The sequence below is a fragment of the Puma concolor genome, chromosome A3, assembly GCF_028749965.1.
Source record: "Puma concolor isolate L17-30 chromosome A3, mPumCon1.1.hap2, whole genome shotgun sequence".
NCBI classification, from domain to species: domain Eukaryota; kingdom Metazoa; phylum Chordata; class Mammalia; order Carnivora; family Felidae; genus Puma; species Puma concolor.
The window spans coordinates 130,951,405-130,975,598 of NC_141669.1; the positions used below are offsets into that span (position 1 = coordinate 130,951,405).

Here is a 24,194-nt window from a genome sequence, read left to right on the forward strand (position 1 = left end):
ACAGATCTGGATGGGATGAAAGTGATCTGCACTTTTAAAGCTCCCCTGGAGCACCTGGGTGGCTCAGTCGGTTAAGCATCCGACTTCAGCTCAGGTCATGATCTCATGGTCCATGAATTCGAGCCCCGCGTCAGGCTCTGGGCTGATGGCTCAGAGCCTGGAGCCTGCTTCGGATTCTGGGTCTCCCTCTCTCTCTGCCCCTCCCCCACTTGTGCTCTGTCTCTCTCTCAAAAATAAACAAACATTAACAAAATTTAAAACAGGAAGTGGGATTATGATATGATGCCACTCATACAAAGAATAAAAATATGCACAACCATAATACACGTTACTTATACCCAAACATGTCTGATAATAGTATTTTAAAATTCATTAAAATTTTGAATTTGGTGCAGGAATAGAAAGGAAGCATATCCAGGAGGGGCAGACGGGCCTTCAGTTGAACACACAATGTTTTATTCCTTTAAAAACTTTTTTAGGGGTACCTGGGTGGCTCCATCGGTTAAGTGTCCAACTTCGGCTCAGGTCATGATTCCACGGTTCATGAGTTCAAGCCCCACGTCAGGCTCTGTGCTGATAGCTCAGAGCCTGGAGCCTGCTTTGGGTTCTATGTCTCCCTCTCTCTCTGCCCCTCCCCTCTCACTCTCTGTCTCTCTCTCTCTCAAAATAAACATTTAAAACAATTTAAATAAATAAATAAAAATAAAAACGTTTTAAAACTACAATACCCACAAAAACATGGATGAATCTTAAAAATATAAATTTGAGCAAATGTACTCAAACATGAAAAGGAAACTCCTGCATGATATCTATAAAGAAAAAATCTCAAAAAAGAGATTAATCAGTGGTAGAAATCAACAGAGTGGTCATATCCTTGTGAGGAGAGAGAGGGATGTAGGTGATCAGGAAGGGGCACAACGGAGTTGCTGGGGTGACAATGGGTGGGATTCTGATCTTTGCTCTGGATGCTGGTGACGTGGGTGTGCTAACTTTGTAGACACCTGAGCTGCACGCTTATGATGTTTGCACGGTTCTCTGTGTAGGTTATACTGCAATACAAGTTTCAAAATGTATAACAACACAATTTGAAATAAATATGACAAAATGATGCTGCTGAACGATCGCTGTATTTTCCCGATAACTTCAGTGACTGTACGAATGAAAAACCATTGAAAATACTGAATTACAACAAGGATGCCAAGGCCACTCAGTGGATAAACAACGGTCCCTTCACCAAATGGTGCTGGAACAACGTTTGCACACGTGCGAGAGGATGAAGCTGAACCCCTACCTCACACCATATACAAAAATTAACCCCAAAGGGATCGATGACTGAAAGAGCCAAAACTACAAAACTCTTAAAAAGATACATAGGAGTAAATTTTCATGAGCTTGGATTTAACGATAAAGTCTTGGATATGACACCTAAGAGCAACAAAAGAAAAAAATAGATAAATTAGGCTTCACCAAAATTAGTAACTTCTGTGAATCAAAGAAATTTTATCAAAGAAAGTGAAAAGACAAAAAAATAAAAATAAAAAGACAACCTAGAGAGAAAGAGAAAATATTTGCAGAGCATCTCTCTGATAAGGGTCTAATAGCCACACTATATAAAGAACACTTACAACTCAACAATGAAGACAACCAAATTAAAAGGCGGGCAAAGGATTTGAATACGCATTTCTCCACAGAAGATATAAAATCGGCCAATAAGCACATGAAAATATGCTCAACATCGTTAGTCATAAAGTTAATGCAAATCACAACCTCAGCGAGGTACCACTTTGCAACCACAAAAATGGCTCTAATCAAAATAGTGAAGAAGGAAAATAAAAAGTGTTGGCGAAGATGTGGAGAAACCGGAACCTTCCTACATTGCTGGCGGAACGCAAAATGGTGCAACATGACAGAAAACCATTTGGAGGTTCTTCATAAAGCTAAAAGATGGAATTATCCAGCAAGTGGGTAACGGACCCAGCAGGACCCAGCAACTCCACTCCTAAGTATATACCCCAAAGAGCTGAAAACAGATCTTCAAATCCTTGTACACGAATGCTCAAAGTAGCACCATTCCCAACAGTCAAAAGGTGGAAACAACCCAAGTGTCTTTCAACAGATGCAGCCATAAAAAGGAATGGCGTTCAGGGCACCTGGGTGGCTGAGTCGGTTGAGAGTCCGACTTCTGCTCAGGTCATGATCTCGCAGTTCGTGGGTTTGAGCCCCGCACAGGGCTCTGTGCTGACAGCTCAGAGCCTGGAGCCTGCTTCAGATTCTGCATCTCGACCCTCTTTCTCTGCCCCTCCCCAACTCATGCTGTCTCTGTCTCAGAAATAAATAAACATTAAAAAAAAAAAAAAAAAAAAAGGAATGGAGTTCTGATGCCTACTACAAAGTGAATGAACCTAGACAACATTATGCCGGATGGGTCACGTGTCACAGGAATGCAGTTACACGAACCATCCGGTGTAGGTAAATCCCTAGAGATGGAGAGCAGAGCGGTGGTTCCAGGACTAGAAGAATGCGGGGCCGCTACTTCATGGGTAGGAGGGTTCCTTTTAGGGTGACAAAGATGTTTTGAAACTTGACGGCAGTCCTAAATGCCGCTGAGTTACTCACTTCAAAATGGTTCGCTGATGTCAACCTCACCTCGAGAGAGGTATGTTGGGTTCAACAAAAGCGTACACAATGAGAAATGTATTATTACCAAGAAACGCCCCATCTGCATACGTCAGACCTTTCCCTAGTCTAGAACGAGGTTAACCAGAAGCCGATCAGCTCTCCGAGGTCTTGTCCGCCTGAGGGACTGATATCGTTTCTGCTCAGGCAATTACATTCTCTTCTGAGTCTGGACAACAGACGTCACGATCAAGAGGGTAGGAAAGGGTTAAGAAAGGACGCGGAACTACAGGGGCACAAGCAGCCAGCCCGCTTGAGTTATTTACTCACTTGAAGTCAGAAGGAGGGTAACTCACCCGCACGATGATGCCCATGCGCTTGCTTTCGTAGGTGAAAGGGAAGATCTGTAAGATGGTGAAGTTCAGGATCTGGTCGCCAGGGGTCCTCAGCTGCATGGAAGACTGGTCCCGGCCCACCAGGGTCAGCCCCACACTTTCGGTCCACTGTACGAGGGCCACCTAAACGGGACACAGGGTCGAAATCAGACACGCCGCCCAGGGCCCCGGCTCACAGGTCAAGCAAATGAACACAAGGGTGGAAGTGGTAATGGAACAGGCAGCCACTGGGGCCCCGGGGAGGCCGGGCCGGCCCACGACGACGGCCTCGCTCCTCCCGGCCTGCGGGCGCTCCCACCTCCCAGCTGCCCTCGGCGCGGTACAACTCACCTTCTCTTCCGGGCCCAGAGGCAGGCTGCATGCCAGGGCCGTGGCAGAGGGAACGCACAGAGGGTCGGGAGCGACCGCGTCTGCGACACCTGCACGGAGCCCACGGCAACAGGCAGCCTCGCGAGTAAGCAACCGGGTAGGTGTCCACGGCCCTTCTCAGCCAGGCAGCTCTGCCCCCGAGGGGATGTGCGGCCACGTCCGGGGACACTGCCGGTGGTCGCAGCTGGAGAAGGGGGCGTGTACCCGCACCTCCTGGCCTCCACCGTGAGGGGCTGTCAGACATCCCAACACACAGCAGAGATTTACCCGCAGCCCCAGAAGACAGTCCTGCCCGCGGGTGAGGACCCCAGTCTACACGGAAGAGGAAACAGGCGCTGGAGGAAGCTACTGATTGAGCTGCCAGGCCGGGGGGGTAACCTGGAGCTGCCTGGCGAACGAGCCCGCCCAGCGTGCGCTGCGCTGATGGAGGAGACTACCCCCAGGGGGGCGCGGCCCCGGATGGCCAGAGCTTCTGGTTTCTCGAGAAAAGAACAGAAATCTGGACCTGTGCCTGAGATCTCCCTTTAAATATAAACAATTACTTTGCGTGTTTTAAAAGCCTGTGGGGGCGCCTGGGTGGCGCAGTCGGTTAAGCGTCCGACTTCAACCAGGTCACGATCTCACGGTCCGTGAGTTCGAGCCCCGCGTCGGGCTCTGGGCTGATGGCTCAGAGCCTGGAGCCTGCTTCCGATTCTGTGTCTCCCTCTCTCTCTGCCCCTCGCCCGTTCATGCTCTGTCTCTCTCTGTCCCAAAAATAAATAAACGTTGAAAAAAAAAAAAAAAAAAAAATTTAAAAGCCTGTGAATCTGCGGGCGCCTGGGTGGCTCAGTCAGTTAAGCCCTTGACTCTTGATTTCGGCCCGTCATGATCTCACCGTTCATGGGACCGAGTCCCACACTGGGCTGTACACAGACAGCACGGACGGAGCCTGCTTGGGATTCTCTGTCTCTCCCTCTCTCTCTGCCCCTCCTCTGCTCATGCATGCGCTCCCTCTTTCTCAAATAAATAAACAAACATTAAAAAACAGTAGTAAAAAATAAAAGCCTGTGGACCTGGCCAGGGGCCTCCAGGAAGAGAAGGAAATACAAGGGGAAAAGGAAAACAACAGAGAGGGGAGCTGGGGAGGGGTTGGTTGGACAGTGCTGGGTGCCCACCCGGACTTGCCCTTCCCCCCTCCCCCACTGCCACAGGAAGGAGGCACAAGAGCGTGTGGAGAGCCCACGGGGTGCCTGACAGACACAGCCTAAATGACAGGGCCACCCCGCATGCCCAGCAGAGAGCCCGCTGAGCTAAGAATGACCCACTCCACCTGAGTGGATATGAAAAACCAGACTCAGAGAAGCAAGCAAGGTGGGAGGCTCCCGGCTGAAAGCAGTGACAGCCTGACATGGGATCTAATCCTGGGTCTAATGGAAACGGCCAACCCCAGATCAGCTGGGGGCCTGCCCTACAAGCACAGGGGCCTAGACTGGGGTACAAGTTCATCGGCCCATCCTCGGTGGTGCCTGGCCGCACTCAGGCATCCACCCGACACACTGTCACCGGCAGAAAGTTGAGACGTGTGGCAGGCAGAAAAACGGCCCCCAAAGATGCCCACAACCTAACCCCGGGACCTGTGAACAGGTTACCTTCCACGGCCAAATGGCCTTGGCAGGGGTGATGAAGGTTAAGGACCTAGCCATCAGGAGCCACTCATGGATTATGCAGGTGGGCCCAATGTAATCACAGCGGTCCTCAAAAGGCAGAACTTTCCTGGCCGCAGCCAGAGAGGATAGTTGAGGGCAGAGGGAGGGTCAGAGAGAGGAGATGGCATCGGTTTTGAAGAGAGAGGCAGGGACATAAACCAAGGAACAGGGTAGCGTCTAGTTGCTGGGAAAGGCAAGGCAACAGATTCACCCCTGGGGCCTCCGGGAGGAACAGAGGCGCCCGGGACGACTGGTGAGCCCTGGATCGGACCTCTCACCTACAGGACTGTGATAAATTTGTAGTGTTTCCAAACAGCAGAAGTGCAGCAATTTGCTACAGCCAACGACAGGAAACGCACACAAGACGCTTCCAATTTTAATGCCCAACAAGCCGCCATTTTATTCCAAACCAAGCCCGAGAGGATGGAGTCTAGAAAAGAAAAGGCACGCCCTCCCCCTTTCTTCTTATAAAGCGTAACTTTTAGGGAAGGAAAAGGAGGCAGCTTTTAGGACAGAGCAGACCTGGGGAGCGACAGAGGGTGACAGAGAAAGGGGTGCCCAGGAGGTGCTAATTCTGAGATGCTTTACTATCTTTCAGCTGGGTGGTGGGTCACAAGGGGCCATCACCGTGTAAGTAACTGTGCAGTATTTCAGTGTCCCTGCAGGGGCGGAGGGCACCGAGAGTCACCTTCCCGGGGGATCACAGTTGCCCAAGCTTCTGCCTTACCAGGATGCTTCCGGAGCTCCCGCTTCCTTCTACCAAGAGATTCTGCACAGGCAGACACCTGCTACTCCCGTTTCGGGAACCCCCAGGCTCTCCTGGGCTGCCCTACTACTCCCTGGAGCGGGGAGGGGCGGGGGGGGCACAGATCAAACCGGGGTTCTAGCTCCGCTCTGCCCCCCCCCTCCCCACTCCCGCCAGGTGGCTTCTTTTCCATTTCTGTCCCAGCCCTAAACATTCCGTGTAGGCATCCTCAGTGGGTTCTGCTCAGATACCTAACCGGCTTTCTGTTGTGGCCAGTAACTGGATTTATGCTGGAACAAGAGGTTTGTCTCCAAGAAACTCTACTCTGCTCGAATTATGTCAGAACAAGTCAACCAGGATTCCCATGGACTAGCTTTCCCCTCTGACCGACAGAAGATACTGTCACACTGACCTCCTCCTGCAAAGGAAGGGCTAGTCTAGCAATGACTGTTTTTTGTCTTGTTTGCTAATAGTCTGCATCAGTCTTTGAAAAAAACCATTCATTGACTGGTCTGAGTCAATGACTCTTTCCATAGGGCTTGTCTTACCTGCAAACAATCATCTCTCCAAGTCTAAAATGATCAGTGAAGATTGGACACACACAAAATGATCGCATCTCCACGTACACTGTTTATAGGGTGACACGTGTGATGGGCAATACTTCTATCTCCTACTTTCTCTCTCTCTCTCTGTACCACGGAAACATCTTCCTCATGTACCTGCATTTCTTTTCATTTTTTAAAAAAAAAAATTTTGTTTAACGTTTATTTATTTTTGAGACAGAGAGAGACAGAGCATGAATGGGGGAGGGTCAGAGAGAGGGAGACACAGAATCCGAAACAGGCTCCAGGCTCCGAGCTGTCAGCACAGAGCCCGACGCGGGGCTCAAACTCAGAAACCATGAGCTCATGACCTGAGCCAAAGTTGGACGCTGAACCAACTGAGCCACCCAGGTGCCCCTCTTTTAATTTTAAGTAAACACGTATCTCAACACAACATATTACAAATACATAGGTACACACGAGCCAAAAAAAACCCTAAGTTTACATCCTCCTTTACACACCAATTCTGTAACAAAGAAAAATTCTTCTCGAGATGCCTTCAACCGTGACTGTCAGTGAAAGGGGTTTTTTTCATTCTTGTTTTCAAGCTGCTGCTACACTGCCCCTCAAAAACCCATTTCATTGTTCTGAACAGATGTGAAAGGTCAGTGGTAGTGGGCTTCATGGAAATGCATTAACGCCCCCAAAGCCTGCTCTTAACTACAATGGGAAGAATGCGGAACCCGGCAGTGGCTTCCAAGAGCACGTGGCAGTTCCCGCCTGGGCCAGCCCAGCCCCCTCGCCAGGGACCCTCAGGGCTGTACTGGAGGGACAGCCGGTCTGTAATTCCGAAATGGTGAGCACTGATAAGTGCCGCTGATGGGTGAAATACACCTGTAGGCAAACATCTTCCAACCTCGATTTCTTCTGCAGCGAACCCCTCAGGGGAGCGAAGGAACGAGCCACCACCAGGCTTGCTGCTCCCCACCCTGGGTCCAACCTCCTCATTAAAACCTCCCTGGTCTCTCTGGGGACTGGTGCCCCCAGGACCTGAGCCCTACCAAGGGGGCGGGTCACTGATTCTCACCTTCCACTCTCTGGCTCACAGCGTTAATCTGAAGCTCCTTTCTAACAGAAATCCCCAAGGTCCTACGGAGAAGAGACTGGTTTGGCATTGGGGTGCTCCCCGACCCTTCTCGAATGCAGCAGGGACACACATTTCAGGGGTCAGGAGAGACCAATGCATGTCTTTGCGAAACAAGAGGACATGAAATGAGGTTACTTCTTATCCTGACGGATCCAAACCTCCGTTCAAGAGAATCACTCCATATCGTCCGATCAGAAAGGATTTGGGGGTCTTGAGTCTCATTGTCCCCAACAGCCAGAAGTCGGGGGGAGGGGGTGCTCTGAGACTTCAGGTCAGAATATCCAGAGGTCAGAGCAGCAGCAGCAAAAGAAACCCGTTCAGGTGAATGAATGAACAAATAAATTAACTCTACCAAATGGAAACGGAGAAGGGGGCGGAAGGCCGGGGAGTGGGGGCTCCTGAGTCGGCCGCGTGTTTTGGTTTGGGCCAGGAAATCAAAAGGACAGGCTGCTATGCTCCCTCCCCAAAATGCCCATCTGAAGAATTCAGGCCAGAACGATCCATGAAAGGGCTTTTTCATCATTTGTGGGTCAGCAATAAACCACCTGTGACAAGTCTTAATAATTTTCCCTTTGTACCTGGGAAACGCGTGCTTGGGAAATACGCCAGGTCAGGCTAAAAAGCCTTGAATTCTTGTCAGGAGTAGGATACGCAGCCATCGTCAGAGCGTGCGTGAATCTGGTATCTCTGGTGGCCTTCGAGAGGATCAACACCCAGACTCGCAAAGACTAGCCAGTTCGCACTAATCCGGCCTTTCAAGACCATGAATGCATCCAGAGACCTAAGGTATTCTTAATTAGGAAGCTCAATGGACAATGCACTAACGGGGGGGGGGGGGGGGTGGGGGGGGGGGGGTGGGGGGGTGGGGGGGGGGTGGGGGGAGCTGGACAGGGAGCAGACAGGAGTAAGGCTGGCCCCATGGGGGCAGGGGTAAACTGAGGCAGGAGCCACCCCGTTCGGCCAGCCACTGCCCAGGAGAAACTGGGCCCACCGTTTCCAGATCTGACCTTTCCCAAGAAAAGCTGACTTTTCTATAACATTAAGTGATTTAAAAAAAAGGGGGCTCCTGGGTGGCACAGTCGGTTAAGCGTCCAACTTCAGCCAGGTCACGATCTCGCGGTCCGCGAGTTCGAGCCCCGCGTCGGGCTCTGGGCTGATGGCTCAGAGCCTGGAGCCTGTTTCCGATTCTGTGTCTCCCTCTCTCTCTGCCCCTCGCCCGTTCATGCTCTGTCTCTCTCTGTCCCAAAAATAAATAAACGTTGAAAAAAAAATTTTTTTTTTTTAATAAAAAAATAAAAATATTGCTGCAGATTTTTTTGTTTTGTTTTGTTTTGTTTTGTTTTTTTACACACAGCACGGAGCAAACAAAACATTGCCCCTGTTTTATTTATGAATCTTTGGGCAAGATGGTGGTTAAAAGGCCACTCCCTGATCCAAGTTTCTTTGACCCTGTACTTGAAATTCAGGCTCCTATCACTTAATCTGATGAAAATTTAGATTTGAAAAGAAAGAATGACATCATCTCCATAAAATCTTAGCCACTCAGAAATAACTTTGCCCTTAAGTCCATTCCGGGCCAACACTAATAAGAAACGGGACAGAACCGGCCCACCGAACAGCTAATCCCAAGGATAAGTCATTTGATAGGTTTTCTACAGCGTCCCTAAAACATTCCCAACACCCCCTCTCTTCTGAGCAACCAACACCCTATTTCAAGATTCTTACCCCACTGGTTAATAAATAACATTGTCTGAGTGTTTTCTCCTTAAGTTCCTGACCTCTGTTTTCTGAACTCACCCTGGGGCAAAAACAAGGCAGCAGGAGGGCAAAGCCCCACCCACCTCCTAAATCTTTCTCCCTCATTTGCACACACGTCTGAATGCAGTCATTGTCCAACAGCCCGGAGCACAGGTACAAGGAGGCATTTAAGGAAGGGCACCCCTGAGCAATGAATGTGGTCCTGCAGGGAAAAACCTCAGGTCTGCACAAGGGCTGAGAAGGCAGGACCCCAGCAAGGCCACAGGTTTGCCCTTCCCCGGGGTGGTTTTTATCCTCACTCTCTGCAACACAGTTACAAAGATGCAAAACGAGACACCTGGAGCCTTTTACACACACACACACACACACACACACACACACACACACACACACACACACTCCGAGATGTGCAGAGATTGAACCCGTCAGGCTATGTCAGGACATCAAAATTTAAGATGGACGAAGCGGGAGACAAAATGAATAATCTGTGGTGTACCTAAGCGGCAGGAAAGAGCATAGCCATTAAAAATCCTATCACAGGGGTGCCTGGGTGGCTCAGTCGGTTAAGTGTCTTAACCGACTTAGCTCAGGTCATGATCTCATAGTCCATGAGTTCGAGCCCCATGTTGGGCTCTGTGCTGACGGCTCAGAGCCTGAAGCCTGCTACAGACTCTTGTTTCTCCCTCTCTCTCTGCCCCTCCCCTGCTTGCTGTCTCTCTCCCTCTCTCAACAATAAACATTAACAAAACTTTTTTTAATAAAATAAAAATCCTATCACAGATGGCTACTGGACAGGGATAAGACAATATATTACCAGGTGGACAAATCAAGATAGAATGTGGAATGACTAAACATTTAAATTATAGGTATGGAAGAGAGAGGAAAAATACCAAAATAGTTTTTTTCTCTAATTGTTTACCTTTTCTATAACAAGCCTATGTTACACTTATAAAATCTGCTTCTCGCTGAGCTGTATCTTCACTGTCCTTTTTTTTACGATTTTATTTTTTTAAGTAATCTCTGCACCCAATGTGGGGCTTGAACCCACAACCCCGAGATCAAGAGTCGCCTGCTCCGCTGACTGAGCCAGCCAGGCGCCCATTTACCATACTTTCCTATCTCCCAGCAAGGTGACACGGGCTCAGGAATGGCCTCCTGGGCAGACTCTGCCATCGATGGGGGGACCTGTGCACGCAGCTCTTTGTTGATCTCTCGTGCTGTCTGTAAGAGGGCTGTTTCAAGGTCACTGGAGATCAGAGGAGAAACATACCCTTTTGGTTTGTCTTTCTCAGGACAGGACCCTGGAGAGATGGGTGGTGAAGACAAGGCACTCGGGGGGCTCCCAGAAGTTTTCTTAGCACCCAGTGTGTTAGCTTCTCCAGATGAGACAGAGGGAAGGGATCAAAAAACACACTTCACGGAGCCTGGGAGCCAAACAGACCCCAAATGCTGGCTCAGAACAGGCCAGACGCTCTGGAAGCTCACCCAACATCAGCCTGAAGCTCCCAACACAGGTGCACAGCACTCAGTAGTGTTTCGTGAGCGACAAACATGCGAGCCCTCCTCCCACGGGCAGAGAAGCAGTATCGCAGTCACAGAACCAGCCCCGGGACACGGGCTGCCTGGTTTTCGTCTCGCCAGCCACGTGGCCTTGGGGACACCCGTCAGCCAACCTACGCCTCATCCGCTAAACGGGCACCACCGCAATACCCGTGAGCCGTAGGAGGTGCCCAGAGCACAGTGCCCCTGGCACACCAAGCAGGTACTCGGCAGGTGGCCGTGTCTTACTGTCGTCAGCTCACTGACGATTTGCCCCAAATCACCCCACTAAGGAACCTTCTTGCACTGCTGGTGGGAATGCACACTGGTGCAGCCACTGTGGAAAACAGGATGAAGCCTCCTCGAAAAGTTAAAAAGTAGGGGCGTCTGGCTGGCTCAGTCGGTAGAGCATGCAACTCTTGGTCTTGGGGTCGTGAGTTCGAGCCCTCCATCGGGCAGACAGATTAGTTAAAAAAGAATAAAAATAAAATTAAATTAAGTTAAATTAAAAGTTAAAAACAGAACTACTCAGGGCACCTGGGTGGCTCAGTCGGTTAAGTGTCAACTCTTTTTTTTTTTTTTTTTTTTTTGTCAACTCTTGGTTTGGGCTCAGGTCGTGATCTCATGGTCGTGAGACTGAGCCCTGCCTGTGTCAGGCTTCATGACGGGCGTGAAGCCTGTTCAAGATTCTCTCCCTGCCTTTCCTTTCGCCCCTCCCCCACCTGCACACACACACGCTCTCTCTCGGAAAAATTAAACGGAACTAGCCTACAACCAGTAATCACGCTACTGGGTATTTACCCCAAAAATAAAACAACAAAAGAATATACGCACCCCTGTTATTTACAACAGCCAAACTATGGAAGCAGTCCAAGTGTCCACTGACAGATGAATGGATAAAGAAGTGACAGATGATCTATAAAGAATATCCCACTGTGTGTGCGTGTCTGTATGGAATACGGAGTATTATTCAGCCCTAAAACAAGAATGCAATCTTGCCATTTGCAATCACAGGGATGGAGTGAGAAAGTATAATGCTGAGCAAAATAAGTCAGAGAAAGAGAAGTATCATATGATTTCACTTAGGTGCGGAATTAAAACAAAACAAATGAGCAAGGTGGGGGTGGGAAGAGAGAGAAACAAGCCAAGAAGCAGACTTCTATAGAGAACACACTGATGGTTACCGGAGGACAGATGGACGGGGGTTGGGGGATGGGGATTGAGTACACTTAGGATGAGCACCGGGTGGGGTCTGAAACTGCTGAAACATTATATTGTACACCTGAAACTACCATTACACTGTACGTCAGCTATGCTGGAATTAAAATTAAAAATTTTTTTTAATTCAAAAACTAAGTAAAATGGGGGTGCCTAGGTGGCTCCGTTGGTTAAACACCCGACTCTTGGTTTCGGCTCACGTCATGATCCCAAGGCTGTGGGATCAAATCCCACGCTGGGCTCTGCACTGAACATGGAACCCATTTGGGATTCTCTCTCCCCCTCCCTCTCCCCCTCCCACCCCCCCTCTCTCTCTGCTCCACCCCTTCCCCCCCCCACCCCCGCCGCCCGCCAAAGAAATAAAAATAAAAATAAAATCCCCCCGGTAATCAGGTCAGAATGTGGCAATTAAACACAGCCAGCAGCTGCGATCGGGGGTCTCAGGAAGCCAATGTGATGCCCTTGCCTTCCATGAAAGTCAGCAGACAGGAGGGTCTTGAAATGCCATCGAGAGACATACGAACCCACGGCAACCCAATGTTTTAGTCAACCTCAGGCCTCTACTGATGTCACACCTCAGTGATGCTCCAAGTACTGACACGCTTTAAAAACAAGAGCTACAGGGGCGCCTGGGTGGCGCAGTCGGTTAAGCGTCCGACTTCAGCCAGGTCACGATCTCGCGGTCCGGGAGTTCGAGCCCCGTGTCGGGTTCTGGGCTGATGGCTCAGAGCCTGGAGCCTGTTTCCAATTCTGTGTCTCCCTCTCTCTCTGACCCTCCCCCGTTCATGCTCTGTCTTTCTCTGTCCCACGTTTTGAAAAAAAAAATTTTTTTTTAATTAAATAAAAAATAAATAAAATAAAATAAAAACAAGAGCTACAGTTCTCAGGGTGCCTGGGTGGCTCAGTCGGTTGAGCAGCCGACTTCGGCTCAGGTCATGATCTTGCGGTCCGTGAGTTCGAGCCCCGCGTTGGGCTCTGTACCGACCACTCGGAGCCTGGAGCCTGTTTCGGATTCTGTGTCTCCCTCTCTCTGACCCTCCCCCGTTCATGCTCTGTCTCTCTCTGTCTCAAAAATAAATAAACGTCAAAAAAAAAATTAAAAAAAAAAAACAAGAGCTACTGAAAGCAAGGTACAAAAGTGAATCTATAATCTCCAATGTGCTCTTCTTAAATTTTTAAAAATGTGTCAATAATTAAGGGGCGAGAAAAAATTCTAATATATGAGGGGCGCCTGGGTGGCGCAGTCGGTTAAGCGTCCGACTTCAGCCAGGTCACGATCTCGCGGTCCGTGAGTTCGAGCCCCGCATCGGGCTCTGGGCTGATGGCTCGGAGCCTGGAGCCTGTTTCCGATTCTGTGTCTCCCTCTCTCTCTGCCCCTCCCCCGTTCATGCTCTGTCTCTCTCTGTCCCAAAAATAAATAAAAAACGTTGAAAAAAAAAAAATTTAAAAAAAAAAAATTCTAATATATGCAAAGAAAGATCTCTGCATGAATACTCGGCTACTGGTGACAATGGGCGTCTCAGAGAAAGATGTCCAGGAGGGGGAGGTCCTGTGTAGAGGGGGGCAAGATGAAGGTTTCAGGGTAAGAAGGAGACACGCTTTTCATCCTATGACACGAGCATGGGGCAGGCTTGCAGAACATCCTATACGCGATGAGAACTTGTAATTAATCGCTCTGAAATTAGTGAGCTATTCAAGGCATGGCCAAGGCATCGAGAAACTTTCAATCAAAACACACATCGCACACACAGACACGTACTCACAGGGCACATGTATGTGCACACACAAGCACCCCTACATATACACAAACACAGATACATAAACACACACACACACCTGTTGCAGACAGAAATCCAACAGGAATGTGACAGCCATAGGATTTGGTAAGGGATGTGACTTCACTCACTTCACCCTCCTTCCTTCCCTGGGCTACACGATGAATGTGTACCACAGAAACCTGCAATTATGTTTCTACATAGAGACGCATGTGCTTGGGGAAAATTTACAACAGAATGTAAACTGTAATCTCTACGTGGTGGATAGAATTAATGTTTATCAACTTCTCTTTTGAATCTACATTGTTACTTTTTCTGTAATGAAGACATAAGTACCTGTGATTTCACATGCCTAAAAAAAGTTGTATTTTGTTTTTTTCATATGAAAGAATTCCTGAGAAAGACAAACGAATGGATCGCAGGGTTGATTCTACCTGCCTTAGGAGAGCACCTCCTTGACCATTCACGCCAAGAAACGAACTCGTTAGAGAAAACTGCATCACGACCACGACCCCTCCACCCTCTCCCACTGCACCCCACCCGTGACGCTGACAAACACCCGGGAAGCGACGGAATGCTGTCCGGGCCGAGCACCTAGAAGCACCTCTCTCTGGCCAGATTAGATCTAGTTCATTTCCGCTGGGAGTTACTGCATGGTGGCAGGCAGGGCCCAGCGCCCCTCGGGCTGTAATCAATAGCTGAATAAAGACACGGCAAGCCTTCCAAAGTAGAATGCGCACAGGAAACAAATCCAGGAAATCCTGCTTTCTGTTACAGGAAATGAATCCTACCCCAACTGGTAGAAATTATTCAGGCAGGCTCCGAAGTAAAACGAATGCTGGTCTCTATGTGGATTCCGTACACGTGACCTTGCCTGGACCAGCGATGTTTTATCGATCTAGGATTTCAAAGGTGGGATTCTAGACGCGGCCAAGTCGATGCGGAATCCCACAGGGATTTAGAAACAGTACAGCCTTCTGAAAGATTTTGCTGGAACTAGATTTAGCCTCCTTTCTGCCACCTGGTGTATTTATACACAGAGATTTGTATTTTCGGAAGATGCACACTGCATCTTTTGAAACAGTTTGGAAGGCAGGTCAGTGAAATATTAATAGCAGTTACACCTTTAGTTAGTAGGACGACAGTTTGCTTTTTACTTTATCTGTATTTTCACATAATCTGCCATAAACGCGAAATAACTATACGATAATAAATAAAGCTGGGGGGGGCGGGGGGACAGTGACCTCTGTGGAGACACAAAAGACCAAAAGAAAATACCTCTTTTTTTTCTTTTTTTTCAATCACTACTCGGAATCTTAGAAAAACAAGAGAAATCTGAATCTGAGTGGAATTTATGAACAGGAGCAGAGAAGCACAAAGCATTCTGTGGAAGATTAACCCTCATGGAAAAACTCTGCCCGGCCCTAAACCAAATATATCAAAGTTGGGTGGGAACCAGGAGCCTGGGACAGGCGTTGAAGGCCTCCCGTACGCGTGCCGATCAATAGCCAAAATTAGGAGCTCACAGGGAACGGTACTGATCAGATCGTCATTTCTGAAACTTGTTCAAATGCCAGTCCCATTAAACCCCCTCCAAGCTACTGGTCCTCCGCCCATAACTACCCAGAATCTGGCCCTCTGAGACATCTATCCAGGGATAGTGTCTCCCAGCTCCAGATGGAAAAGCAAGATCAAATAGACTAAGTTCGGTGGAGAGAGGATGACAGATCTGAAGGTTTTGGTTATTACAGCACAAGTCTGAAGAAATGGGTCGGATCATCCATATCCGTCCTCCTCCCACTTTCCCTCGCTCTACACACAAGGCCCATCTCAGAATCTGGCCAAGGGTTGCAACATCCTTCACCCCTGGAAATCTGGTTCAAATGTCAGTGGTCACGGATGAACTGGGTGCACAGTTGTGCTGTTCCATAAACACCAAGCAGACCACAAGGGGTCGCCTTCCAGGAGCCACAATCCAGTGCCCCCAAGAAGGAGAAAGAAGCTACTGGACAGGGAAAGCCACATCCGAAAGTCCTTTAATTTTTGAAGTTTGGAACAGGTTCTCGTTGTGGTAACCCTGCCCCTCCCCAAACGCCATCAAGCACCAGGCTCACCGATGTTCTCCAATTAGTCTGGACCTTCGAAACACTTCATTTACCAGAGAAGCCCCGTCCCTCCCTAAAATGAACAACAAAAACAATCGGAAGCCTTTGTAACGCCGAGGGAAGAGTAAGATGGTTTAAAAATGATTCTAGGAGGCACTTGGGTGGCTCAGTCGGTCAAGCGTCCGACTTCAGCTAGGGTCATGATCTCACAGTTTGTGAGTTCGAGCCCCCCGTCAGGCTCTGTGCTGACACCTCAGAGTCTGTAGCCTGCTTCCGATTCTGTGTCTCCCTCTCTCTCTCTCTGCCTCTCCCCGGCTCACGCTGTCTCAAAAATAAATAAAAACATTGGGGCGCCTGGGTGGCTCAGTAGGTTAAGCGGCCGACTTCGGCTCAGGTCATGATCTTGCGGTCTGTGAGTTCGAGCCCCGCGTCGGGCTCTGTGCTGACAGCTCGGAGCCTGGAGCCCGTTTCAGATTCTGTGCCTCCCTCTCTCTGACCCTCCCCCGTTCATGCTCTCTCTCTGTCTCAAAAATAAATAAACGTTAAAAAAAAAATTTTTTTTAATAAAAATAAATAAATAAAAACATTTAAAAAAAAGGTATTGGGGTACATACACATAATTATAAAAAGCTGTCTTTAAGACTATTCAAAAATTTGGGAAGGAGGGATGATGAAATATCAAGTTTAAAACAGAGGGTATGAAACTCTATGCTAAAATTCCCTTTTCAGTTAAAAACATATGAAAAGATATTGGGGTGCCCGGCTGGCTCAGCCAGTGAAGCGTGCGACTCTTGATCTCAGGGTGGTGAGTTCGAGCCCCATAGTGGATGCAGAGATCCCTCAGAAATAAAATATTAAAAAAGAAAAAAGATACTGGAAGAGCACACATCAAAAACTTCTTAGTGGCCTGTAGAAAATAACTTAGTAAAATGACTAAGAGTATAGGTTCTGACAAGACGTCCCCTGGGTGAAAACCCTGGCCCTGTCACTCAGGGGGCTGCCGCAATACGATGAATCAGCAAGGGGAAGGGAAACTTTGCCGCGTTAGCATCTCTGAGAGCAGGACAGGCCAACAGCACACGCCTCCTTACAACGCGCACTGAGGACAGCGGCAACGACACAGACACAGAGCCTGCCCCGTAACTAAGTGTCAGACCCAAACTAAGGAACGTTCTACAAGATAATCGCCTGTATTGCTCACAAGCGTCAAGGCCATGGAAGTCCAGGAAAGCCGAGGAGCTGTTCCAGATTTAAGGAGACGAGAGGTGTGACAGCAGAATGCAGTGTGTGTTCCTGGGTTGGATTCTGATGGTGGGGGTTGGGGGAGAAGGGGGATTCTTTTTTTTTTTTTTTCTTTTTTTTTTTTTTCGTGAAATAAGTAGAAGCTAAGTCCTGGGACAACTGATGACATTTCAATAACCCCTGCAGGACAGAGAATTGTACTGTAGCAATGTTAATTTCTGATTCTGATGAATGTCCTTGTTTTTTAGGAAAAAAAAATTAAACACTTAAAAGCAAAAAAAGATTGGGGGCGCCTGGGTGGCTGAGTTGGTTAAGCGTCTAACTTCGGCTCAGGTCACGATCTCAGGGTTCGTGGGTTCAAGCCCCACACTGGGCTCCACACTGCAGTGCAGAACCTGCCTGGGGGGTCTCTCTCTCTCTGTCTCTCTCTCTCTCTCTCTCTTTCTGCCCCTCCTCCCCTGCTCTCTCTCTCAAAAATAAATAAACTTAAAAAAAAAGGCAAATAAGGATCATGTCGGCAGCTGACTCTTCGAAGGTGAGAGAGACTGATAAAGCACAGGTAGAAAAAGGCTAACATTGGAGGAATCTGAGTGAAGTTTTGGTAAAAGGGGAATTCTAAGTACTAGTTCTACAACTTTTTTTGTAAGTCTGAAATTATTTCCAGAATAAAAAGTTTAAAAAAAAAAAATCCAGGTGACTTTAGGCTAAATGTTTAACCTCTCTGTCCTGGATGTTTCTCTTCTGAAAATCGAGATAATAAAAGTACCTCTTAGTTGCTAGAAAGATTAACTAAGATAATACACAGAAAGCACTTCAAATGTGATCTGACGGGTATCAGATGCTCAAGGAAAGTTGCCTATTGTCATCTTCTAAGAACGAGACTGCAAGTGACCCAGTTTCTTCTTATAGTTGTCTGAAGTGTCCAAATTTTCTATCCTGAAATGTAATGGCTTTCATAATCAGAGTACAAGTTTTCTGGAAGGGAAGGAGGGAGAAGGAAAAAAGACCAGAATGTTCCCTATGCCTGAATCATACTCACGTCAGGAAGGCAAAGAATATATTAGTTTCATACTGGCCAAGTTCTCTGCTACACGTATGCAGAGTGCTCCCATCATATGAGACCCCAGGAGGAAAAGCAATTAGGGGCTTGTTACAAAAAATAAGTATCAGCCATGCTACGAGACTCTCTGCTCTTGAACATGGAATCAGATGAGTCCTTGTGGTCCTAGCAAAATAATGTGCTTACGTATAAACAACGATGTGGCTGACGAAACTTCATCAGAACGCTTTAGTGTTTCAAAGGACGCCATCATGAAAGTACAAAGACAGCCTTCGTAATAGGAGAAATTGCTTGCAAATCATATATCCCATAAGAGACTCTGGTCTAGAATATACAAAAAAACCTCTTTCAACTCAACAACAACAAGACACATAAGTAAAAGGGGGCAAAGGACACTGGAGAGAAGATACACAAATAGCCTAGAAGCACAGGAAAAGCTGCTCAGCCTTAGTGGCCATCAAGGAAATGCAAATGAAAACCCCGAGGGAGATTTCACTTCACGCTCCCTAGGATGGCCAGAATCAAAAGGCCCGACAAGGACACATGATGGCAAAGAAGGAGGGAAATTGGAACCCTTACACGTGGTTGGTGGGGATGCAAAATAATGTAGCCCCTTTAGAGAGCAGTGTGGCAGTTTCGAAAAGGTCAAACATGTAGTTTTGACCATACAGCCCGGCAGTCCTACTCCTAAAGATACGCCAAGAGAAATGAAGATTCTCCAAAGATACACCAAACACTTGTGAAACAAAGGTCCGCAGCGGCAAAAGAATAAAAGAAAAAAAGAAGCAATCCGAAAGTCCATCCACTGACAAACGGATACACAAAATGTAGCACTATCCACACGATGGACCATTATTCGTGCACAGAGAGGCATGAAGGGCTGAGACGTACCATTGCATGGATGCGTCTTGAAAACAAACGCTAAGTGAGAGAAGCCAAACACACGTGTCACATACTGTAAATTTCCATTTGTGTGAAACGTCCAGACTCAGCAAATCCGGAGAGAGCGAGCTTGGCGGGGGCGGGGGTGGGGGCGGGGGGGTTGGGGGGGGGGACAGGAGTCAGGAGAAGATACGGGATGGAGTGCCTCCTTTAAGGGTGATAAAAACGTTCTCCCCCTGATTGTGTAATGGAGGCCTCAGGCCGCGAGGATACTAAATGCTAAATGGGTAATTGTATGGCATGTGGATTGTATCTTAATAAGGCTGATGTTTTTAAAAAAGGGAAGATGTGGATTAAACGGGACCCTTATGTGCTGGCCATCTGAATCACAAACAACACCTCTTTGCTATTTGTGCACTTGGGATGGATCTTTTTCTTCTTCTTCTTCTTCTTTTTTTTAATGAAGTACCCTGAGTATCCTCATTGATTTTTAAAAAAAAATTTTTAATGTCTATTCAGTTTTGAGATAGATAGAGATGGGGTGGGTGGGGGGGGGGGCAGAGAGAGAGGGAGACACAGAATCCGAAGCAGGCTCCAGGCTCTGAGCTGTCAGCACAGAGCCCAACGCGGGGCTCGAACTCACGGACCGTGAGATCATGACCTGAGCCGAAGTCGGACGCTCAACCGACCGAGCCCCCCGGGCGCCCCACGTTTGGGACATATCTTAAGTCCGAAGAGTGTTTCCTCTAGGGGGAAGGAAGTTCTGCACGCTTGTGAAAGTGTGTTTCCCTGGCAGGGCTGCGTCACCCTGGCTCGTGTCTGCTCATGGGTGGCTCCCCGGGGAACCCCACGCCCGGCGTGTGGAACAGAGGCGCACGGCGTCTCTCGGCGCCTCGCCACGCCTGCCGGCGGCTTACCTCGTCCGGGCTGGAGGCCTGGTACACGCGGCAGGAGTCTTCATAGCGCTTCTCAGCCTCGGCCTGGTCGGTCGCGCCGTTGGACTCATACACGGGAGTCACGTTGTGACAGAGGGCGATGGCCTTCACGGCCTCGTGCACACGGCTACTCATGGTCCGCCGCACCTTGGTGGTGAGCGTGGGGCCCTTCTGAGCAGGCGGGTCCTGGGATTGCTACAGGAAAGACAAAAGAACAAGGAGGATGACTGGAGACACAGAAGGGTCTAGAATGTGTGGAAGGGCAACCATGTGGAGACACTGCTTTTCTTCGCGTGGCTTCGATGCACAGCGCTCAGACGACATCTGCAGTGACACTGCGCTCAACGGCAAGTAATTTTCAGGAGCCCAATCATTTACAGCAAAACGGAGGAAAAAATTACAATTCAGGGGATGAGGGTCATTCTACCCGTGAACAAGTGAATCCGTCTTCCTTTCGGTGGCGTCAGGGCCTCTGACAGAGCGAAGCCCCCACTGCGCTGCAGGCGAGGCCGGTGAGGTCAGGTCTTCTCAAGCTGGGCGCTACCGACACATGGGGAGGATGATTCTCTATTGCAGGGGCTGTCCTGTGCTCCGTATTCTACAGACCTCAGATGCCCTCCCAAGGTCCGTGGAGCCTACCTGGTCAGCCCCTGCCCACCTCTGTAACCTCCCTTCTTGCCACGTTCCTCGTCCTCCTCTCTGCTCCAGCCACACTGGCCTTCCTGTTCTCTGAACAGTGCCACGCTCCTTCCTGCCTCAGGGCCTTTGCACCTGCCTTGCCCTCTGCCGGGCACATCATTTCCCAGATCTCAGCAGGGCTGGCTCACTCCATCTCATCACTGAAGGTCGCGATTAAAATGTCGCATCCTCAGAGAGGTCCTCCACAAGAGCCCCAGCTTATCTTCCTGCCAGAAGTCATGCTTCCACGCTGCAATGCGGGATGTCGTGTTCCGGCTAAAACCGACTTGTTGACCTGACGACTCTCCCGTTAAGCCGTGAGAACGGAACTCGTCCATGTGTGTGTTGTCTGTCACCGCAACCCTAGGGCCCACGGCAGCGCCTGGCACGCACCGGTATTTGAGGAGCAAATGAACAACTTTGTGTTGCTAAGGTGACAGTGGCACATCTTGCCCGGACAGGATTTTTTTTTTTTTTCTATTTCCAGGAAGAAATAAATATCAAATTGGCCGACAGCAGTTCTGGGTTTTACATCACAGTTTGGGACGAAAAGAACCCCTGCAACATAGTCTTGCTCCACGGCTGAGCCCGGGAAGTCAGAGAAGTTTCGGGAGCGACTGGAGCCCACGGTCCATTAGAAACGTATTTCATCCAGCAGAAGAGAAGGGACCCGATCCTTTCGAATGAATCCCGTCTTCTACCCGTGAACACGTGGTTGCCCAAAATAGAGAACAGATGAGAAGAAACGACTTTCATTTAATTTTTTAATACTATTTTTAGCGGTGGCATTAGACTCCTCAGGTAATTAGACAATTACTAAATTATTCTGGTCATACAGGCACACACAGTGCTCCGGCTTCCTGCTCTGTTAACCTTTGGTGCCAAGAGGACACGAGTTTCACTTCCAGGCCAAAGGGCACTGCATGGTTACGATAATTAGGGTAATGAATCAGAACTCCAGTTTAAATGAATCGTTATTTGCCAAGTGCTTTTAATTATAAAGAATTTACCTCTAAAATTATAACAAGGACTGAAGATTTACAGAAAGGTCCTCTCCACTGGAAAGGCCAAATCCAGAACGTTCTCTCTGAGCTCTGTGATTTATGTTCTAGCCACAGACACGCGTCTTCATTTTGCCCACATTCCTCAGCACCTGGACCAAATTATTATCTAACATCAGGGGCAACAGCAAGACCTCTGAGCGAGCCATCGCTTTGGCCGGCAAGGTTTGCGGACAGCGGGTTTGAAGGAATGGACGAGCCAAGGGCATCCTTCGCAAACCTCTGGATTTTACAAGCAATCTGATGTCACATCTGCAGAAGTCACACGCTTCCAGCAGTATTCCAAATGTGGGCTGGCACAGAGCTTTGGGGTTTTGCATCCCAGGGGAAACCAGTCTAGAGCGAGGCAGAGAGAGAAACACGGCCGCTCAGGTCTCTGCAAAGACCTCACTTCCAGACCAGGGCACCATCTGACAACAAGTCAGAAGGCGAGGCTGACTGGCCCCAACCAACACCACAGGGATTGGTGTAATGTCCCCACGTTCGTTTGTCTCTCTCCCCAATCAACAGTTACCCCCCTTTCCAACCAAGATGACTCAGGGAGGAGGAATTAGAATTGCCGATTCTGAAACTGGCTTTTAATTCTCAAAGAAAAGGCTCATCCACACACCAAAAATGGCAATCCACGTAGATCGTTAAGGTGCTGGGAATTCCCAGGGGCTCCGCCAGCTTCCCCATTCGTATTAGGGCCCGGTCTTCAAACACCCTCACGTTGCCCATATGGAAGAGTTTCACGTCGTACAGTGTTTATCTCCAGCCTCCTCCCCACAGGCCCTTTAACCCACACACATTTCTCCTTACTTAAAAAATACCAGGGGAAAATAAAAACAGATGTGGTATCCACAGAGGCTGGTTACAGCTCTTTTCGCCCTGGGGAGAAACCACAGGTCCTCTCGTGGAAGGGGCACAGCACAGCTCCACATGAGGTCAGAAGCTAGAGGAGGAGTCAAGACCCCCACGTCCAAGGGCCCCTGGCCCCGGCCCTCGGGTGGGAACCTCGCACCACATAATGCTTCGAGGTCATTTGACATATCCCAGCCAACACACAAGACGCAGAGGTGAAAATGAACCATAGACCTCCATTTCTCGTTATCGATCCATGGCAGGGACGCGCCCCAGCGAGAACTCCAGTCTCTGTACCGGAGGAGAGATTAATGCAAAAACTCAATGCTGAGTCACCACAAGCATCCCTTTTCTTTCTGAAATGCAATGAAAACGTCACCACTTACGAGCATGCGTAATACTCACGGATACTAGGAATGGGCCGCCACTGGTAAAAATACACTCACATCAAAGAGGAAGGAGTCCTGTTTCGACAGCCCTGCTTCGCTCCCCAAATAAAGCTCAAAGCTGAGAGCTCATTAACCTCAAAGGGCCACCCCCACAGAGACAGGCTCACACCCACTACTTCCAGATGAGTCCACGGAGGCACAGGATGATTAAGCGGCTGAATAACCACAACGTTTACCGCTCCACAGACATCCTCCAGCACGACACAGGCAGCGCTTTTCAACTTGTTGAAACTGAACCCCACAGAACACCGGGGTTCGCAACATGGGCACTTCCGCCCCTCCCCCCGCCACGGGGCAGTGTCCGGAGATACTCTTGGTTGTCACAGCTGGGGGAGGGGGTGCTACAGACACCTGGATGGTAGAGGCCAAGGGCGCTGCTGACCATCCCGCGACGCACAGCTCACACAACGAAGAACGATCCGGCCCGATACGTCACTGTGCCAGGGCTGAGAACCGGGGTACAAAGCCAGGGCCTGGACTAGGGTGCGGGAGGGGAGACTTCACCGTGCTAATCCAGAGCTGGATCCCATCGATTCCAAACTGCAGAACTGTGTTCATCACGGACTTCTGCCTGAATTTTTTTTTTTTAATTTTTTTTCAACGTTTATTTATTTTTTTTGGGACAGAGAGAGACAGAGCATGAACGGGGGAGGGGCAGAGAGAGAGGGAGACACAGAATCGGAAACAGGCTCCAGGCTCTGAGCCATCAGCCCAGAGCCTGACGTGGGGCTCGAACTCACGGACCGCGAGATGGTGACCTGGCCGAAATTGGACGCTTAACCGACTGCGCCACCCAGGCGCCCCCTGCCTGAATTTTTTAAATATCGCATCACCATAGGATTTATCTTGACTGCTGTGTTTGGGGTTGTTGCGGGTTTTTTCCGGCATCTCATTAAGTTTTGCTCCTTGGGGGAAAACCTCAGTCTCCTTACCCTAGTCCTGGCCCTGTTAGAAAACCATTAAAATTATCATAATCACTGACACGAGTGAAAAAAAGTTAAGTTGGCTCGTGCGTGTGTGTGTGTGTGTGTGTGTGTGTGTGTGTGTGTGTGTGTGTGTGTGTGAAGAAAAGTTTGATAGTGATATTCTAACAGTGGTTCTTAACTGGAAACGCTTCTCAGAATAACCAATAAAGATGTTAAGAAATATG

The 24,194-nt window shown here is 48.9% G+C and overlaps 1 protein-coding gene across 3 annotated transcripts in view; it reads right to left on the reverse strand.

Moving 5' to 3' along the window:
* The window catches only part of ATP9A (ATPase phospholipid transporting 9A), a 131,436-nt gene that overhangs the window by 31,257 nt on the left and 75,985 nt on the right, over positions 1-24,194 (reverse strand). For all 3 annotated transcript variants that reach the window (XM_086702498.1, XM_086702499.1, XM_086702500.1), the window contains exons 14-15: positions 19,996-20,208; positions 2,973-3,134 (exon numbers count right to left, since the gene is read on the reverse strand). In XM_086702498.1, the coding sequence (XP_086558624.1) occupies positions 2,973-3,134; positions 19,996-20,208 (375 nt within the window). The remainder of the gene's footprint in view (positions 1-2,972; positions 3,135-19,995; positions 20,209-24,194) is intronic.